Source organism: Plectropomus leopardus, chromosome 11 (assembly GCF_026936395.1).
Source record: "Plectropomus leopardus strain MGB_pleo_1.0 chromosome 11, ASM2693639v1, whole genome shotgun sequence".
NCBI classification, from domain to species: Eukaryota; Metazoa; Chordata; class Actinopteri; order Perciformes; family Serranidae; genus Plectropomus; species Plectropomus leopardus.
Genome location: NC_142186.1, coordinates 32,161,204 through 32,180,790, shown reverse-complemented (window position 1 = coordinate 32,180,790; position 19,587 = coordinate 32,161,204). Strand labels below are relative to the sequence as shown.

Sequence of the window (19,587 nt, the reverse complement as noted above, 5' to 3'; positions counted from 1 at the left end):
CTTGAATGGTCAGACAAATGTGAAATTTCAACAGCTATTAAGGGGTGCTGGTGCTACAGAGAAATTATTAATTTAATGGGTTTGTTTTACAAAAATGATCAAGGCCCTCTAAAGCAGCTCATTGCTTTAGATTAGTCACTTATTTTAAATTCCAAAAATCTGACTTTTGGGTAAAGTGAAAAGACAAAAACACTCCTGAAGTTATTCCCTGAATACATCCAAACACTAAGGCACTTAAATTACTTAGAAAACTAGAAAACTTAGAAAATTACCTGGGTGTATTAATCATTTTGTACAAGCAGATTTTTTTTCCGAATGTTACCACTTTTTGCTGGCCGACAAGACGTATCAACTGTCTCCTGCTAATTATGTTTAGTCTGCTTCATTGACTCTGACTGTGTTCCTCTAGTTTTCATATTCCATTTCATCCTGGCTCTGTGTTTAGCTGCTTTCCCAGCGTTAAATCGAGCCTGTTATTTGTTCTCCTCACAGAGCCAGGCCTTGGCCCACTACAAGGGGACCAAACATGCCAAGAAGCTAAAAGCCCTGGATGCGCCGAAGAGTAAGCTCAAAGGCTCAGTGGTCACCAAGGAAACCGCCAACCAGGAGATCGCCAAGGGCATCAACGCCTCGCAGGTCCCCAACGGCACCGACAGGAAAGGTTTGTGTTTTCCAGCTTGCTGCACATTCCCCAACACGTGTTCTTTGTTGTTTTCTTTTTGTGGCTGCTGCCCCTCTGCTGAGAATGAATGTTGGGCCCCAAAAAACGCACCTTTTTGGCATTTTACATTTCCTGCACACAACATGCAATCACTTTAGGAGTTGGATGGACTCACTGCTGATCATATCAACCCTGTGTTGGCTGGTCTGCCGATGGCTGGCCACCGACTCAGTCAGTGCTTATATATTGAATTTTAGACGAATGAGGTAGGGCCTCAGTGTGCTTCAAACAAAATGCTTGTCGGATCATCGAAGGCTGCGTTCAGACAGACAGCAGCGCTGTATGAAAAAACGTGGCTGCTTAGTCAACAAAATCCAGGGCTGTTTACTGTCTGAATGCAGCTAAAGTGCCTTAAACCCTCACTGAGACAGCAGAAATGAGGTGGATTTAACTTTTTATATATGAAGAGGTAAAAACTGCAGCAACACTTGTAGTATAAAGAACAATTTTATTGAGACCAGCGTGCTTGTAGGTACAGAAACATAATGCAGTAAATCAACGTATCCTTATATAACAGTTCATATGTAACCTACAAAAATGCTCACACAGCAGCTAGTATGAAATCCAAAAAATGAGTGCCCAAAGAATGACGTTACGTCCTTAACATACAGTTACATAATTAATGTAAGTGACGTTACCAGGATCTGAAATAAACACCCACCAAATACCAAATGCGGGTATATTTCTTGTTTGGCGAATAAATCTGATAAGGCTATCTGCCACACTGACAGGTAAATGTTTGGACTAAAATAGTCATGTAATTAACTATGCTGAGACTTTCTACCATGTTTTGGTTTCATTTAGGGGCACACAGCTCTGCTGCTCCTGAGCTGCTCATGTGCTGTTTGTGTGTCTCTCTCACACACCTTCACAGGTGCAGCAAAGCCCAAACCGTCTCAAGCGCCACACTAATTATGCAACACTGTTTTGCCGTACGGGACATCAGTTGATCCGCTAAACTATCACCTGTCTGCTGGCTGCTGCTTGCAAGCATTGCGCATATTTATGAGGGTTATAAGATAATAACACGGAGGCCCCGTAGTTTGAACCAAGATGGCAAACTTCATAGCCTCCTACAACAGCACATTAGCTTGCACTTTTCACAATATGAGCTCTAGACATAACACTGCTCACCAAAGTGTACTTATTCACACACTGAGGCTGTGGTCATGAGCTCTTTGATATATTTCAATAATTTAGCATCACATGATCCTACCCTTCCAAAATACATGGGTTATACATGAATTACCGGCTCATGATTACGTGGGATACAAATGAATTTTGGTGCATTACTTTTCATAGAGAATGTATGAACATTGCGTGAGACCAGCCTGACTCAAAAAAAACTACCTTTTTTTTCATTATCTCGCAATTCTGAGAAAAGTTTTCATAAAAATGTTGGCTTCTTTTTCTGAGTTAACAACATAATAATATGAATTCTCATTTTCCGTAGAAAACCACAGAAAAAACTGAAAACTTTTTTATTACTAAAAAAAAAAAATCGCCTCCATCCCTGATAACCATGATGAAAGCCACAGGCTGAAAGCTGTTGGTCTCACAACTGAGTTCTTTATTCTTCGAGTGTAGCTGGAGCTTCCTCTCACCTTGAGTGAGACAGAAGTTTAATTCTCTCTCAAAGTCTCTTTTTTATTCTTTATGAAAATACTGTTGTCACCCTTTTCTTTGTGAGTGCAGCACCATGAATGCCTTTGAGGAGAGACTCTCTGAAAGGGTTTGCCATTATCACATGTTTGTACTGTTCATCGCGTTGACATTGCAAAGACACGCAAAAGCCAGAGAGTTCTTGGAGAACGATCATGGAGGCAGCCAGGGGGAGGACGTGACGGCAGGACTTTCCTCCTGTCTGTGGCCATTCAGAGCAGGTACACCTCGAGATGTTGTTGGTGTATGAAGTAGTTTGTCCAAAGCGTACCGAAGTCTTGAATTCGCAGGCATTTTGCGAAGAACATTGCAACTTATATAACCAGGTGCTCTAAAACTCACGCTTTCTATTTTGGATTTATACTTTGCACATTGCCTATTATCCCATTTTTAATTACATTTTTGCTGGTGCACATTGTTGTACGCTGAATGTGTGTAACTTAATATTCATAACGTTGCAGCCAGGTGGCTGTTTAAATCCGGTTATCTCGGCCAGGTGTCTGCCGAAAAACATTCTTATTCTCGGTGGAACTCCTGCTTTAAAGCATGTTGAAAAAGTAAACAAACACGGACTGCAACTTGCAGCATCTGACAGGAACCAGATGCAGATTATTTTAAATTATTTTATCTGCTGTGTTTCATATTGGTCCTGTTGTGAATAACGTTTTTGGCAGCTGAAAGTGCTGCTGAAGAGCTCTGCTCCCTCCGTCTCCTGCACTGTAATATTCTTTAAGCTGCCCGTTATTATGTCATGAATTGGCCCAATGAAAGTCTTCCCCTTTAACTGTAACAATAGACGTTTTTTAAAGGAATTGGAAACACATTGAGCAACCGCACTCTGGGATTAATTTTACTTCTGCCCATGCCTTCTTCCAATGTTCCACAAGTATTTAAATGAGGAGCACATTTCTGGAGCTCATCGTGTACCATGACCTATTTGTCAAGTCTGACCTATTCATGCTTGACGCTTAAAGGTTGCTCGAGGTGAAAACACAGCCATTAAACGGGTGCCCATCCAGGTATTCATATCATGTTTCAGAGGCAATGTGCGGGTGATTTAGGCTGATAAATGCCACTATTTTTTAATAATGATCTTCGGCTGAGTTCAAAATGAGGTGAGAAAACGGAATTAACAAGTACTTAATTCTATACACTTAACCTCGCAGAGGTCACTCTCCAGTCTTTATGTTATTTCGAGAGCTTTACACCTGGCAGCATTCTGCCTCGCATCCCACAGAGTTACTAAGCTGCGAATCAAATGTCAAACAGTTAAGTGGAGCAATTTTCACTTAGGCATCTACTGAGCTAATCCACGCTGCAGTTTGTGAACATTTACCATAAGAGAGCTGTCAGGTGATGTAATGCACCCTTTGGCTGCCATCTTTGAGGTGTCAAGCACAACAGAAAGGGCTGAAATGGCTGGGCCCTCCTCATATTTGCTCTGTACTCATATCACTGCGTGTAAACAGAGACTTTCTCAGTAATAACGGTACACAAGCACTGTCATCCTCTTTCTCCAGGTGGTGGAGGGCCTTATGGCTGTGTCACTGATGCTTTATCTCTTGACTAGAAATTATAGCTGTAACTTTGGCTTCTTGGCTATTATTTGCCTCTTGAGTTTGGCTGGGAGCAGCTTTTTGAGCTGACTGAAAACTCGGCCATTACATTATTTTGGGGAGTTTTAATGCCATTTTCAGCTCCCTCTTTTTCTTCTCCCTTCTCTTTTGGCATTTCAATTTCTGTGCAAGTCCTGGCATACACAAACATTAGCCAATTCTTAGTTTAGATCAGTACATTTCTCAGGTCATGTGGCTGGCCGTCCATTGTTTTTTAGTTTATTTTATTTTTGCTGCCATTGGGTAATTCTGGCGAACACCTCATGTGGGCCACAAGGCTTCCCACAACAAGGTTGGAAAAAAAATGATGCTGATATTGGAACACCTCATCTGAATTGGTGGTTACACGGTCCCAAAATTGTCAATAATTTATTTTTGTTTGTTTTTTTTTCACAATGGTGAATATTTTGGTTCATAGTAAAATCTGATCACCATTGCTTATATTTAGAATTAACATAGTCATTGCTGGCCTTACCTTTCCTCTTTTGGGTCTATTTTACGTCCCAATTTGTTGTATTGGACTTTTTTTTTTTAAAATCCCACTTTTAATCACAGAGAGGCCGTCAATCAAGACAAACGGGGACAGCTGTGTTTGCTGACTGATTATTCTGATAAAAGCAAAACCTGTGTTTGTAACTTTTCCTGGCGAGCATCTGTAGAAAGCTAGCATTGATTTTAAGGGTGGAAAAATAAGCACATTTGTCTTTTTTTTAAAGACTGCGCTTCATATTGCAAATGTTCAAATGATTTACAGCAGCCAGAAAGCAGCTGACACATATTTGTTGTGTTGTTCTCCAGCACACTGGATTTTAAATGAAAAGATCACTCTTCAGTATCAATGCAGAGCCGTGCTTTGCAGCTAAACAACAGCAAAAAAAACCCCATAGATTTACTTTATTATTTAATTCTGGAGGAGATCTCAAAGTGATTTTTAGCGAGATGGGTGTTTGAGCCTTTGGTGTAAATATTTGACTATGAACATTAAAGCCTTGACTGAACATGCTGATAGAGAATAATACGATATGATCGTGTCAGAAAGTGAGAAATAAGATGATTTTTTCATATCTTCAAGCTATTTCAAGCGTGAATTCAGCTTTAATTTGTAAAATTTCAGTGTTTGCATCCATATTGGGTGAATACTGGCATTTATAGCTTTCTTTCTTTATGCACCGCTGTTCCCAGTGTGCTCGATAACTATAGTGCTAAACAGATGGGATTCAGACACAGACCTCCGCCCACCGTACCTGCACTGAGATGCCCATCTGTAATGGACTCTACACAGCCATGACATTAAACATACCCTGACAAAACACACAAAGCTGTAAACACATTTATACACAGGCAGAGACCTCAAGAGACAACAAGCCATCATATCCAAACAGACAAATGGCTATTAATCATTTCAGTGCCCTTAAAAAAAAGGCACATTTCTGCACCATCTCACTATCATATCTACAGTGCGCGGGGGTGGCGGTTTGTCACAAGTGGCCCTGGGTAATGAATATTAATGTGTTCAGATGTCAGAAGAATTAATTGTCGAGGCGGGTAAATGCTGCATTATCTCTAAGGCTGAAGTATTTGACGGTATATCAGTGGCACCGAACTCGCTCTAATGAAAAGCAGAGTTCAGGGAAGAGTAATGGCTGTAGTGAGGAGGCAGAAACAACAGGGAGGGAAAGCTCTATTTGCTTTTGCAGAGTGGGCTTTCAATGGGTTTGTTTTGCTCCAAAATTACGAGCGAAAAACATGTTGGGTCTGTGATATCCATATCCATATCCATATCCATGTCGGGAACAATGTAAGGTGATTGCCTAATTTTGTTTCAGAAAAGGATCTGATTTTGTTGTTCAAGAGCTGTGGGTTTTTTGTTGATGTGGCGGCTGTTATTTTTGTAGAGATGCACTGTAAAACATTTTGATGTGGTTCAACTTAAATATTGATAATCCTCCCTGCTGCTTTAAAAATGTCAGTTCAGTAAGCTAATTATTTCAAAGTCGTCTCAAGAGTTTTGAAAATGTGACACCAACTTTTTAAAGTTCAGATAACATAAGATACCAAGTTTAATCCACAACTGTTAAGTTACACTGACACGTTACACTGTCATATTTGTTTCGTATTTATTTTTGTAGTTTGAAGACTCAGTTCTCCAGTTACATCTAAGACATTACAGTTGTGGAAACCTGGTGGAAGACTTTGTTCCAAGACAAAGTTAGTTTTTTTAATGCAATAATACTCTTTAAGACCCATGAGCAGAGTATCAAGTGTAAAATCGATTTCATGAGCCGGGTGACCTCTCAGCACATTGTCACTTCTCGTCAAATACTGACCCTCGTTCAGTGGCCCTACACATCAAACTCGGATGCTAAGTACCCTTTCAATGTCGATTTTGATTGCTCAGGGACGGCAAGTCAATTTACATTCGGGACTTGCATTATTGTTTCAAAATAAAGTTATGTTTTCACAGGAAATGCACAGTGTCTGCTTGTTAGATGCATCTACTCTCTTTTCAACATAAACTTAGACGATATTTGGATGAGAGGTTGAAAATGTGGAGGAGTGAGGGGTGAATCGGACTCATATAGACTGAGGTGAGGCCCCGCAGACATCCTGTCACTCAAGCAGATCTGCCCCTCAATATACGTAATTTTAGGCCTAATAAAATGTGAATTCACCCCCTGAACAGTTTTCATGAATTATCTATAGAGACAAAAACCAGGCTGTACCAGGCTGTAAATATGTGTATTTCCGCTGCAAGTTTGGGCATTTTTATGGGAGTTGACTCTGATTCGGAGCCAGCCTCAAGTGGCCAATAGGGGAACTGCAGTTTTTGGCACACTCAATTTAATTTTGGTTTCATAGGGGAGATGGACAGCTGTCTCCCAGGTGAAAGTCCAGAGTTTGTTTGACTCATCCACCTCACCTCCACTCTGTTCATCAACCTGTCATCTCAAGTCAAAAGACTTTTAGTCAGAGGGATTTATGTTTGTTTATGTTCCAAAATAGTCTGAAAATTAAAACTAGAAAGTTGATTAAGGAAGATAAAGGTCAATTCAGTTAATTTCGGGTATGATGTTTATGGTATTTTCCAGGTTTTCTTCTATATTATCTAAGAAAAGTCTCTGTAACAAGAGATCCAAGCAGAAAACAAACTGCCTGGTTGAAATTCTGAAACAGACAACTTCTCAAACAACAAAATGGAAGAAATTCATGGTGGAATGAAACTTCATTTAGACTCCATAAGTCCATCTGCTCAGTTAAAGTTGTTGTGTGAAAAACAAAAGTGCATCGTTGTGGAATAATGAGTCTGCGTGAAAGCCCGTAATCACAGGGTAGATTTCATAAAATTTACCGAGCGCACGAGTTCTCCACCTCGTCGCTGAACTTGTGTGTGTCCTGAGATGGATGGACAGCTGGACACAGCGAGATAGTATAGATTAGCCGGGTGACTCAGCGGCCGCCTGTCAAGTCTGCTCGTGTGTGTGTGTGTGTTTTTGTGTGTCCTTCCACCAGCGCCAGAGAGAGCAGAGATAGAGCGAGAAAGGCAAAGAGGGAGAGAGAGAAATGCCCACAGCACAGCCCGCCATCTCTCAGTTCCAGTCCAGTGCCTGAGGAAATGTACCCTGATATTAGCTATTAAAGAGCAGATTGTCAGGGGAGCCATGCCAGCACTGACAGCAGCTGTACAACGGAGCAGGCTGCAGGGAGGCAGGAGGCTAGCTAAGGCTTTTTTCCTCCACAGCCTTCCTCCTCAGGTCCCCATCGGCTGCCGGCGCCCTCCGCCACCCTCCCCACCCTCCCCACCCTCCCCACCCCACCCTTCTCTACTCAAAAAAAACCTGCCTTTGTGTCTAAGTCTCCGTTCATACGCGCTGAGTCGGAAAAAGCGCTTACAGACAGACGTCAGAGACAGCAGCAAACCTGATGAGTGTGTGATTAGATTGGCTCCATACCTGCGTGGAGCCGCAAATGTTCTCATTTGTGGGGATTTTGGATGGCGGAGTGTAACCGCAGAAACTTCCCAACAGAAATTAGGTGCGGATCATTTGCTTTCGGATGAAATTGGAAAGAGATAAATCAGTGTGAATTCAATTCAATGACTCCTGCCACTGTTAAATATCTGAGATAATGTTTCTTTTTTTTTTTCCCCTTCCACAAAAAAGATGATTGCAAGCATCGATGCACACTTATTTGTGAATGCAAATTTTTCACCTTATCAATCTTTTATTCGAGGAATATTCAACCGTGACTCTTTTCTCATTTACTCGCTTTGAATACTGACAAGCCGAGGGGGGGGGTCACAGACGTCGAATTAAATTTGACAGAACTCAAGAGCCATGAGGGATTTCTGTCCTTTAAGTTGTGACAGCATATAATAAGGCCCAATCATTTTAATTAAAGCGCTTAATCCAGCTTCATTGAGAAAGGTAATCAGATCTCAGGGGAGACCTGTGATTGTCTGAAAGTCTAAGTAGAGTGGAAAGATTTCAGTGCAGCGTTTCTTGTCTATCGCCAAAGCAGATCTCAGGGGGAAGTCGGGAGAGGCTGAGGTACAAATGGAGGAAAGAAAAGAGGCGGTGTCCTGTCTCCGAGGGTCGCAGCACCTGTCCTAGTCTACCTTTCTCTTGATTCTCTCTTTCTTTGTTACCTTCACCACTCCCACCCTCTCAGTTTCGCTCTCTTTAATTGTGTCCCATACTCGATTACTCTCTTTTTATGTTATCTATCTCCTTTCACCTTCTCACATCCCTCACCTACCTCCCCTTTTTCTTCCTCCTTATTTCACACGCTTGATTTTCCACTGTTGCTTCCCCAAAGTTTGCTTACTTTTCCAGTTTCATTTAACTCTTTTCCTACTCCATCTTTCTCAGTTTTCCAAATCCATCCTCTTTTGTTCTTGTTTTTTTTTCTCCCTTCTTTTACCTGGCCGCTCCGTCTCCTTCTCTCTCCTCGTAGTTTGCTGTCGGGGCCCCGTTCGACCATACCAACTTTAGATTGATCACAGTCATTACCTCCATTAATGAGAGGGGATTGAGTTCTTAACTGGGCCTCGCAGAGCCAGTTAGGTCACACTGACTGGGGATATGGATTACTGGAGGCTTCCCAGAGTGCACAGCGTCCTAGACCAGCCAAAGTACACTTTAATCACCTGCCCTTCCAACAGAAAATGGCTCTTTAATGACACCGTGGTTGATGGGTTCACCCCAACACAAGGGCAAAGACAAGCATGTCTTATCATGGGATGGCCCCTCCAACCAGACTTTGAGATGAGTAGGCAGATAAAGACTAAACCTTTCTCGTTCTTGTTGATTAATACTAATTTTCCTCACTCTATCATACAGAGATTATACTGCTGTGGAGTCTTTACTGTCACTACAATGAGAAGATTACTCTGCCATGTTGGAAAATATGCTTGCACATGGAGGCGCTTTTAGACGAGACGCTCTGTATTAATTTTATCTCTGTACATTCATCACAGGGGAGGTTCTTGACAGGTTAAGTCAAGCTAAGCATGAGAAAATAGCTGTGTCGAAAACATCTTTGAACAGCTCCAGAGCTGTGTTTACAAGCCATTCAAAGAAATAGTTTGACTTTTTGGGAAGTACAGTTATTCACTTTGTTGCTGGGAGTTAAGGCCTTCACCAGTGTTAAGGAGTAACTAGTTACATGTAATTAAATTGCAAAATAATGCAGTTGCAGTCAGTTACAGTTACTGAGAAAATATGTAATTAAATAACAGTTATTATTCAAAATGTTGGTGATTACAAAGGGGTTGCATTTGAATTCATTTATTTTTTTTTTAGTAAGTTTCTGTTGCTTTGAATCTTTTTTCCATGCAGGAACACTTTCATTTGATACAGTCTATTTCTGGGCAATTAAGCTTTATTGCACAGTATTTGTTAGAAAAGTATTTAAAAAGTAATCAAATGTAGTAAGTTACATAACTTTGATGATAAATTAAAATAGTTTCAGTACTTATTACATTACACATGAATAACCAGTCATCTGGATCCTATTAAATTTCAAAAGTAACCGTGTTTTCACTAGCCTTTACACACCAGTGGCTTGACAAATAAATTACTTGAAAAATATGAAATACTTGCCTGCAAATATTTAGCATTAAAACTTTTGATACTGCCAGCAATGCACAATTCCAACAAACGCAACAGGCCCACCAATAATGTGTTGTGATGGGACGTCCGTTCTGTAAGATGCGATTGGTTGATGCTTTTGTTCGTGGTGTCAAAACTCAGAAAAATCTACCTCGTTCTGGAAAAGAAAAAAATGTTGCCTTTTCGACACGTAATATCTCAGCCCATTCTTATTCCCAAAGCATCAATTATCGCTACTTTGTCACAACTCATATGACATTGATACCTAAGGCGCCTTCAGCATTCTCATGAGATGCATCAGGCTTCCAACTACAGCCAATTTAAACCCTCGGTGGCCGTGCTGGAGAGCAAAAACGTCCACGTAAATCAGACTTTCATACAGGAGACCAGAACTTGTCTCCCTTGTGAAAGCAGAAGTCAACACTGTTTTCACATGAAACTGTGCAAACTATGTACACTCGCTGCATGCTGACGTCACTCATGATAAATATATGTACTTATGTTGTCCTAATGTTAACCTAATCAAGTAGTTTTGTTGTGGTCAAACCAAACTGTGACTGCTCACAACATGAACCACACTGCACAACGTGTTTGACGATACATTATGGGGTGCCTGTGTGATGCTATCAGACATTGAGGGCAGTTTGTTGAATATTAAGGAAGAGAATAATTGTATTTTAATGTTGAATTCGCCCTTTGCATGATGTGTAAATAACACCTTAGAGTTGTCGAAACACTTTTTTGACCACACACCAAAGACTGCCATTTTCTTGTTTACACTTTTGATCAACATCTACATGATTCTTTGATTGACTGTTTTTAGCAAAATAAACAAGCTGAGCAGATTCCATCCACTGATGAGGACTGTGAGATGCAGTAAGCTCAGTGAAAAGCTAGTTAATGGACCTTGAGATACGATTTTAATAAGATGTGAAGCGACTGTTTCCAGGGTGAAGATAAATGTTTTGTGCTCAATATTCAAAGTGTTGGAAGGCATCTCTCCTGGTTTGGGAGGCTTTCCCCCTCCCTCCAATTTCTGCACAAAGTTTGGCTAAACAAATCATGGAGCAATCTCTCTACTGAATTCATAAAAATGAAATTGATATCGATCTTCACACTCCACGTTTCAGAGAAAACAAGCCGACTGCCAAAATGTTGGAGTATTCCTTGATAATAGCTCCCAGACAATTTACTCTCCCCAACTGGTGTTTGCTGTTCAAAACGCCGGGTCAATGCAGAGTCGTACTTTGCCAGGAAAACATTGGCTTGGTGAGAAAATGACGAAGATTTTACCATTCAGCTGTTGATAAATGAAAGAGGAAAAATGAGGGTCATGTACAAAAAGAAACAAAAACAATCTGTGACAGTTGGCAGAAAAAACAGCACAGCAAACACGAAAATATAATCGCCAGAGAATCTCCGATTACCACTTTAAGTTTACTCTGATGGTGCATTTATTTTAGCTCGCATATGTCAAGAACTTCTGCCAAAGTTCAGTGACGACTCACAGGCAGAAACTCTCAGGCTCACATGAACACCAAATCTTTACTTGCACTTTTCTGGATCTGCACTCAGCCCGGTGACCGTGCCATTGAAAAGCTGCCCAGAGAAGCAGGTGTGATGGCAGCTTTTTGCTCGCCGGTGAGCCTCGGTGAGATCGAGTGAGTTAATCGCTGTGATTTCAGGTTGTTTTGATGTCTGGCACACCGGAGCCGACTGGGAGTAGGTGGTTGCTAATTGCAGGGAGCAAAGAGGTCACTGCCGCTCTTCTCGTGGCATAAACATTATTCATCAAGAGTGACAAGGTCAGCCACATCATAAATAGTTCACAGATTAATTATTGTTCTCGTGGTAATGGCTTAGGCTTGATGGGACGTGATATTGTAAAGTCACACTCAGGTTGGTGATGGCTTTTAAACCATCAGGGATTGATCAACACTGATTGCCAACATACCTGAAAATGTGTTTTGCTTTAGCTGAAATCCAAATGTGAGTGCGTCTTCTTTTTTGTATTCAGATCACTATCATCTTGTTAAATTTAAGCGTGGCAGTTGTTATATTATGTGGATTGGGAGAACTGGGTGGATTCACTGGCTCTTGCCTGTAGCATATTGAGCCTCAGCTCAAATTAAACAGAACATAAATTACGCACAACTAATAACTGAAGTCACTGGTCCCCTTCTCAAGAGTCCAGAGACTTTAAATAAATGTTCCAGTCATGGTGTTGAGTGTAACGGCCTGGAATAATGGCCATTTCATGCCAGATGTTCTTCTTTAGATCAGACAGTGTTTAGGCCCACTGCTGAAGGAGTTATTTTACTTAAATAAAAGTACTAATACTAGAAGTAAAAATCCTTCATTCAAAACATTAATTAAGTAAAACTATGTGAGTGTTATGAGCAGAATTTACTTTAGGGTCTGGTGTGTAGGATTTCGGGAGATACATTAGCAGAAATGTTATATAATTAAATGTTTATAACCGTGTTTTCATTTGTGTATAATTATCTGAAACTAGGAATTGTTGTTTTCATCGTCTTAGATGAACTGCTTGTATCTACATACAGAGCGGGTCCTCTTCTACAGAGTCCGCCATGTTACTGTTCCAGATTCCTCTTATGAGGCGTCCCGTCTTTAGCTCTGGCCATAGTCCTGTGTTCGGTGTTTGGAGTCCAGTCCACTTGCGATTAAATCATCTGTTCTTGTGTATCATTACAGGATATCAATTATCCACTCTCTGCCATTGGTGATCCTTTTCTTCTGTTTAACAAGGTTCTTCAGTTGTTGACTTTGTCCATCAAGTCAAGTAGCAAGCTTGTTGTTTAAGCCCCTTTTCTCATCCAGCATGAAGTTCAAAGATTTTTCTGACCTCCTCCACACCTTCTGCAGCTGCATTGCTAGTTTTCTATAGTAAGTCGCTGCAGACTAAAGGGGCGATCACACCTAGATGCATTGCAGTAGGTGCGAACGCTCAAAAAACACCTCCGATCACATCTGGAACAGCAAGGTGTGCCTGGGTACATACTGCCCACATACTGCATGCGCATCACCCAAAGTGACATTGACAAACCACCAGAGAAAGCCAACAGAAAAAGGTGTCGGTGCCATAGGAAAACAGTGGTTTTGCCAGCGAAGCTTTGCTAGTGACACGTCTCGGTATGATCACCCTCTAATACTGCAGTCTTTCTTAATGGATTAACAGGCATCTATATTACTGTTGCATTATTGTGTTGCATTTGACTGCTTTAGATGTTTATGGTTGTGCTCCTTTTAAATCCTATTTATACTGTTGGGTATTTTTATTTACAGCAGGGCATCATATTCTATGAGATCATCGTATGTTTGTAACATGGCTGCCCTCTGAGAACCTCAAACCTCTAAAAAGTAAAAAAAAAAAAAAAAAAACAGCCCTGTTTTCAGCTTTCTGACGATGCATTTCCGGCTCATCCAAGAGGGTTTCAAACTGTTTATTTATCTCAAGAAGAATCTTAAGACTTTTCTCTCCACATAAAGAACATTTCATCCTTGCAGTTTTTAACAAACATTCAGCACATCTGGAGACACATTGTTTTCTGTGGACAGAGAGGGGTTTAAAAAAGTCAATCTGAAATTAACAAAAGCTGTTAGACAAGTGCAGTGCAGTAAAACATACAATATGTGTCTTTAAGATGTAGAGAAGTACATCAAGTTGCAAAAAATTTAATTAAGAAGTACAAGCACATTGAATATTTAGTGCAGCACCTCAATAAATGTACTTAGTTTCATTCAAACACTGACGAAAACAAAAACAGACATAAAGGTAGAGGTCAAACAGTAGCTGCACCACATTGCATCACCGGCGCTCAATCCTCTGCTGTCAACAGTAATCAATAGACGCCCTTGCTTGAGGTCATCTGGTCATGTGATGGACAGATCCGGCCGGGGGGGGCGTCTAAATAGCATAAAAGGACTGCAGCAGCAACACTGACAGAGTGTAAAGAGATGCATCACAGCTGCTGGATGTAGTTTCATTGACCACACCGTATAATCCACTTTATCATTTATTGGATTGGTGCTGAGTCTGCAGCATGAGGACGATGAACTGGACCGTTGTTTTGAAGAGGGCGAGGTTGTGGCGAAAGTCGGATTTAGCTGTTGATGTTCCAACCATCAGCTGTATTGCACGAAAGAGCATCCAAAATGGATGCGCTTACCCTTACAGTGCTTGTGGACCAAATGCAAAATGAACACATAGATTGTGTGAGGTCATAGTATAACTCTGACAACCTGCCATCACCGTCCTCTGATATCTTCTGCCCAGTAAGTCCCAGGAGGACCCGAGAGTAGAGTTACAGAACTCTGAATTCATTTTTACATTATTCTTCTTTTCAGAAACATTGTCGCCATCATAACTTCCTCCTCTTACCAAAGCCCGAATCCCATTGGATGCATGTTGTGGAGGTCAGAGTATTTAGTTGACTTTTTGCTGCACACCCTGCTGGAAAGTCAGTGTCGAGTGTGCTGATATGGCTCGCACAGCTGCCCGAGAGAGCACAGCATCTCTCTCTGTTGGAAATAATGGCCTTGCTCTGCACATTGTTGAACTTGCACTTTTGTTGTGAAAGCTGTGTTATAGATAATTTGAGGAGCTCAGACTGAAAGGAGCTCAGAGTAGAACTGCTGCTCCCTCACACTGAAAGGGGTCAGTTTAGATGGTTCAGATGGTTGAAGTCCAAGTGGGAGGTGAATCAGAGGACGACCCCTGGAGGGATTATACATCCCATCTGTCCTCAGGATCTCCCAGGAGAAGCTGGAGTATGTAGCTTTAGGGGACGTGTGGGCTGCTTTACTAAGCTTGCTGCTACTGTGGCTTGATTAAGTAGCAGAAAATGGCTGTATGGTGCATCTCATTAAGCTTTCCCTGTTTTTTTTTGTTGTTTTTTTGTCACACAAACACGCCTATATATGTATAACTTTTAAATAATGAGGTAAACATACAATACGTCAAAAAAACATACATAAAAGTAATTCCTATGGCCACAAGATGACCTCAGACAGCCTGTTCTCACTCCAAACTCGTCAGATAGCACCGCTCTGTTAATGTTTTTGGCGTTCAAGCGTGACGCCAAAAGCTACCTTCCACATTCAACCAGAACATGGCTGGATGGCACCAGATGAAAATGCGCTCGGACACAACTGGTGGCGTTGTTATTATACGCTGGCAGACGGCCGAATGGCACCGGGAGCGTCTACATGCAACGTGCCCATAAAACTCTGAAGGACAGCGTCAGGTAAAAACGCTGCTGATCACCATGGCAGGTGGGAAGGTCTGAAGTCTGGAGGTCGCCTTGTGAGTGGATGTGTGTGGGTTTTTTTTTTTCTACTCCTTACCATGTGCCTCTTTTGCCCAAATCTAACCATCCATGACTTTGTTACATAACCCCAACTATCTATTCATGACTGTCCGCGCTGTTGTGTAAGCATAAGGACCATGCTACTTAATCCCACCATGTGCATTTGTTGACATCACATTAACTGGCTGCGTCATGCCACCATGACGTCATCTCCTCCATTGACATCACCGTAACGGCATCCCAGGGCGTAAACAGCTGAGACTGAAGGATACCTAAAGCCTGATAAATAGACGCGGCTCACTGACAGAGTGGCACCACGTGATGAGTTTTGGATAAAATGTGTTGTGACATCAGATTGCAGTGGATGTCTTATAGGGTCATCTTCTCCAGGCACGCTACATTACATAGTGTTCACTGCCACATGAAACTACACGCTAACACCACGGAAACATGCACCATTGGTTGCTGATATTGTTCAGTTTCCCCTGAATTGATAACATATTCCTTCTGGAACATGGCTGGTTGTATTTTTAAAAGCTTTTATTGATGATTTCTGGTGGGAGAATTTGCAGCATTGACACAGACAGTATGAGGAAAATAAAGTATTTTTGACCATTAAAGCATGTAAACATGTCCTTGTGGGAAGCTCCTCTTTAACAGAGTAGAAGATGTGAGAAGAAAAATGTTGAGTTTCGTGATTTAAAGTCTGTGCAGGTGTGAGAGTTTTAGGGCGTTGTCTGTTTTGGCCGCTGGTTATATTTTTGTTGCTGATTCAGAGCAGGCATGGCTGCTGCATAAATACAGTCAACACCCCAAAATGAGAGTGTGGAGCCTAGACAGCACAGTAACAGTTTGCTTTAGGAAAGTTCACTTATTTGAATGCTACAGTTATATTTACTGGTACTGTCTTGTTTCTTTAATAATAAACCCATTGTTAAGTTAGTGCGTCGTCCCTTTGTAGGAAGGTTGGCGGTTTAATCTCTGCAGTCAACATGTCAAAGTATCTTTTGGCATAATACTGAACCCCAAATTGCTCCTGATGACTGCGCCATCAGTGTGTGATTGTGTGTGTATGATTTAAAAGTGAGTAGCAGGTGGCACCTTGGATGGTAGCCTTGGCCAGCAGTGTAGAAATGTGTGTGTGAATGTGACTTCTAGTGTGAAAGCACTTTAATTGGTCCAAAACGACGAGAGAAGCACTGTACAAGTTCAGGTCCATATAGTTTTTTCTTGTGGAAAAGGTGAAGACCAGCTGATACTCCATGAGCAGATGAAATTTTATTCTTAAATTTAGGGCTGGGTGATATGGAAAATGTCTTATCGCGATATTTTTTTCATATCAGTCGATATTGCTATAAATAACGATATACATTAAATCACTGTTTCTGTCAAGCTTAAAGGTTCCCTTTTACTCCGAAGTGAAATATGAAGATATCAAGGTTAATTTTGGTTTAAATATTTATTTTCTGTCAGACATTGAACATGACAAACATACTGTAGCTATACTGTAGACCTATTCGACTAAAATTTAAAGAGGTCCAGTTACTAAAATTTCCTGCCAGCAAAGGTCCGAACCTCATACCTAAAATCAATATCACGATTAATTGAACATTTTACTTAATTACGATTAATGAACGCTTTTTTTGCTTCCAGCTTTTTTTGTGGTTTGTTTTTTTTTTTGCCCTCATAGTTCACTGACACAGTTTCATGTGACCATGGTGTGTTGGAGTGTAATGATATGATCTGTTATTATTTATTAAACTTACCAGAATTATATTAGAATTAAAAGCTCCATCTTAAACAAACTTCAGGTAAATGTTAAAGAGTTATGTGTTATGTGTGGTGCCTGCTGCATCATCAGAGGGAGCCAGTTCCTACCGCGTATAGCCATAGTATCATGCGGTTGTGCGAAATATGGCTTTTCCGAATCGCTTGAAATACCACCTCAAGTGAGCGTAAAAACTTTTTTGTGATAAATGGGAGGGTTTTTTTTTTTCCGAAATTGACGTGTTTCCGTCAGGCAGATTTTATATTCGCAATGTCAGTTTGCACAATTTTTATTAATGGAAAGCAACCTAACACAACATTTACTTACAAATTGATTGATTGATTACAAATCAAATTACAAATTACAAATCCAAGTTGTATCGTAGAAAAAAGAGGAGCTAAACCAAGGCACTCTTCTGATGATAAAAAGCTTTATTGTGAAGGCTAGTTCATTGTTCTAAAATTGTAATTCTAAAATTTTTCGTGTCAGACTTTGTGATATTAGTAAACACCTTTTTGTTGTCCAAAGAATCGATATAATATTGTATTATGATGAAGATTGTGATTTACATGTCTATCAAACACCCTTATCGCTGTCGTTTATGCTCTACTTTGTTCCTCATCAACCCTGCCGAAAAAGAGCATTTGTTATCAAATGTTTTGTGATTTTGTTCCATGTAGTTAGAACAAACCCTCTTGTAGCTCTTTCCTTCACTTCAATGCAGTTGTCCTTTTTTTATAAACTTATTTACCACCTGCTCCTGTCATTACTTTAAAGATCTGCATTCAGAGAAGGCAGCGAGTTTCATGAAAGTGCAGCAAATTTCACAGTTGGAGTCAGTCAACTGTAAGAGGAGAGTATTACAACAAGTATAAATGTGCCTCAAACTCATTTCAAAGGTTAATGGATTGGATGCCCACAAACACTGAAATGCTCAAAGAGAAAAAACCCACAATGCATACATTTACATACATTTAGAGCATTTAGCTGAAGCTTTTATCCAGAGTGTCGGTGCAATAAGCTGCAATCCTTGGATGTTATTCAACACATCAGCTTGAATAAATAGACCAGAAGCGCTCTGTGATTCCTCTTATGTAAAGGATATCTGTACTTCTTTCACCACAGGTCACAACAGAAACACACCTAAACTTCTGATGTATTTTTCAACCTTTAGCAGAAGTGACGATACAACTTTTGCGGCGCCAACCGGCGACACCTCCGCTGGGATAAATAAGAACCATATATAATGGCTCACAAAAATAGCATGACATAATTCACTATTGATCTGCTCTCCTGGCTGGCTGATCTTCATTTTGTGACGCCGGAGTGCGGAGAACTCGGAGGCACTGGCATCGATCAGGTGGCGCTCCCAAGGCAAAATTAAATTTTCGTATACGTGGCAGCAAGTCTTCTGTATTCCATATGCTGACGTGTGCTGTTGTTTTATGAGTCAAATTTATTGATTCACTGCAATCTTCATGTCTAAAAATATCAGAGGTTTCTCTCAGACCATAGCAGTATATTTGTGTGACATGTTAATGTGATTTCACGCGCTGACAGTAGATTAGACGTCTGATTATTCTGCGCAGCTGTCTGTCTCAATAATATAGATTGTGTTTGTTTGATGTACAGGCCTACATACCATGGCACATAATCAATTATCTCCTGAATAACTCATCATTCTTCTTGTGAGCTTGGAATAGTTTCTTTTTTTCCATATTTATCATCATAAAAATAAATTTAGGGTCATTTGTCTGTGGTCTAGAAAACAAGTCTGATATCAGTTTGGTCTTGAGTAAATGTTCCTGTCTATCTACGAGTAAAAATGAGCTATTTGTTTACAACGCATAAACTTGGGTAGGCAATGGCCTGCCCCATGTCATTTCATCATGTCATATTCTTATGTAACTCCATATTTTTTGCATTTAAAAAGCAAATTGCCGTTTCCTGACCATTTGTTTGTTTTGTTTTTCAACTCCATGGCTAGAAAAAAAATGTTGGTATTGTTTCAGCATTGCTGTGGTTAACATGTTGTTTGATTTAGGCACAAACACTTGATTATGGTTAGGAAAAGATCATGTTTTGGCTTAAGAAACCCAGTTTTGGTGGCAGTATACCAGCAGGAAATGTAGCAGTCTTAGTGTAAAACAGTGGCTGTTAGTGGCACAATGCCGGCTTGAAACACAGCAACAGGTTGCTCAAAAACACTCGTGTCTGGTGGCTAAAAAGCTGCTGGAAGAGCATCGATGATTCACTAAACACAACCAGTTTCTGTTGTTTGTCTCAAACAGTGGTCTGCAGCTTGGTTTGTGTCTCGCATAGCTATTACATGATTCTGTGTCGACTCGGGACATTTTATGTGTCCTTCTGCATCAGTTGT

At 40.7% G+C, this 19,587-nt stretch overlaps 1 protein-coding gene across 2 annotated transcripts in view; it reads left to right on the top strand.

Moving 5' to 3' along the window:
- znf385d (zinc finger protein 385D) overlaps positions 1-19,587 on the top strand; it is a 107,784-nt gene that overhangs the window by 69,564 nt on the left and 18,633 nt on the right. For both annotated transcript variants that reach the window (XM_042490768.2, XM_042490769.2), the window contains exon 4: positions 493-661. In XM_042490768.2, coding sequence (XP_042346702.1) covers positions 493-661 — 169 coding nt within the window. The remainder of the gene's footprint in view (positions 1-492; positions 662-19,587) is intronic.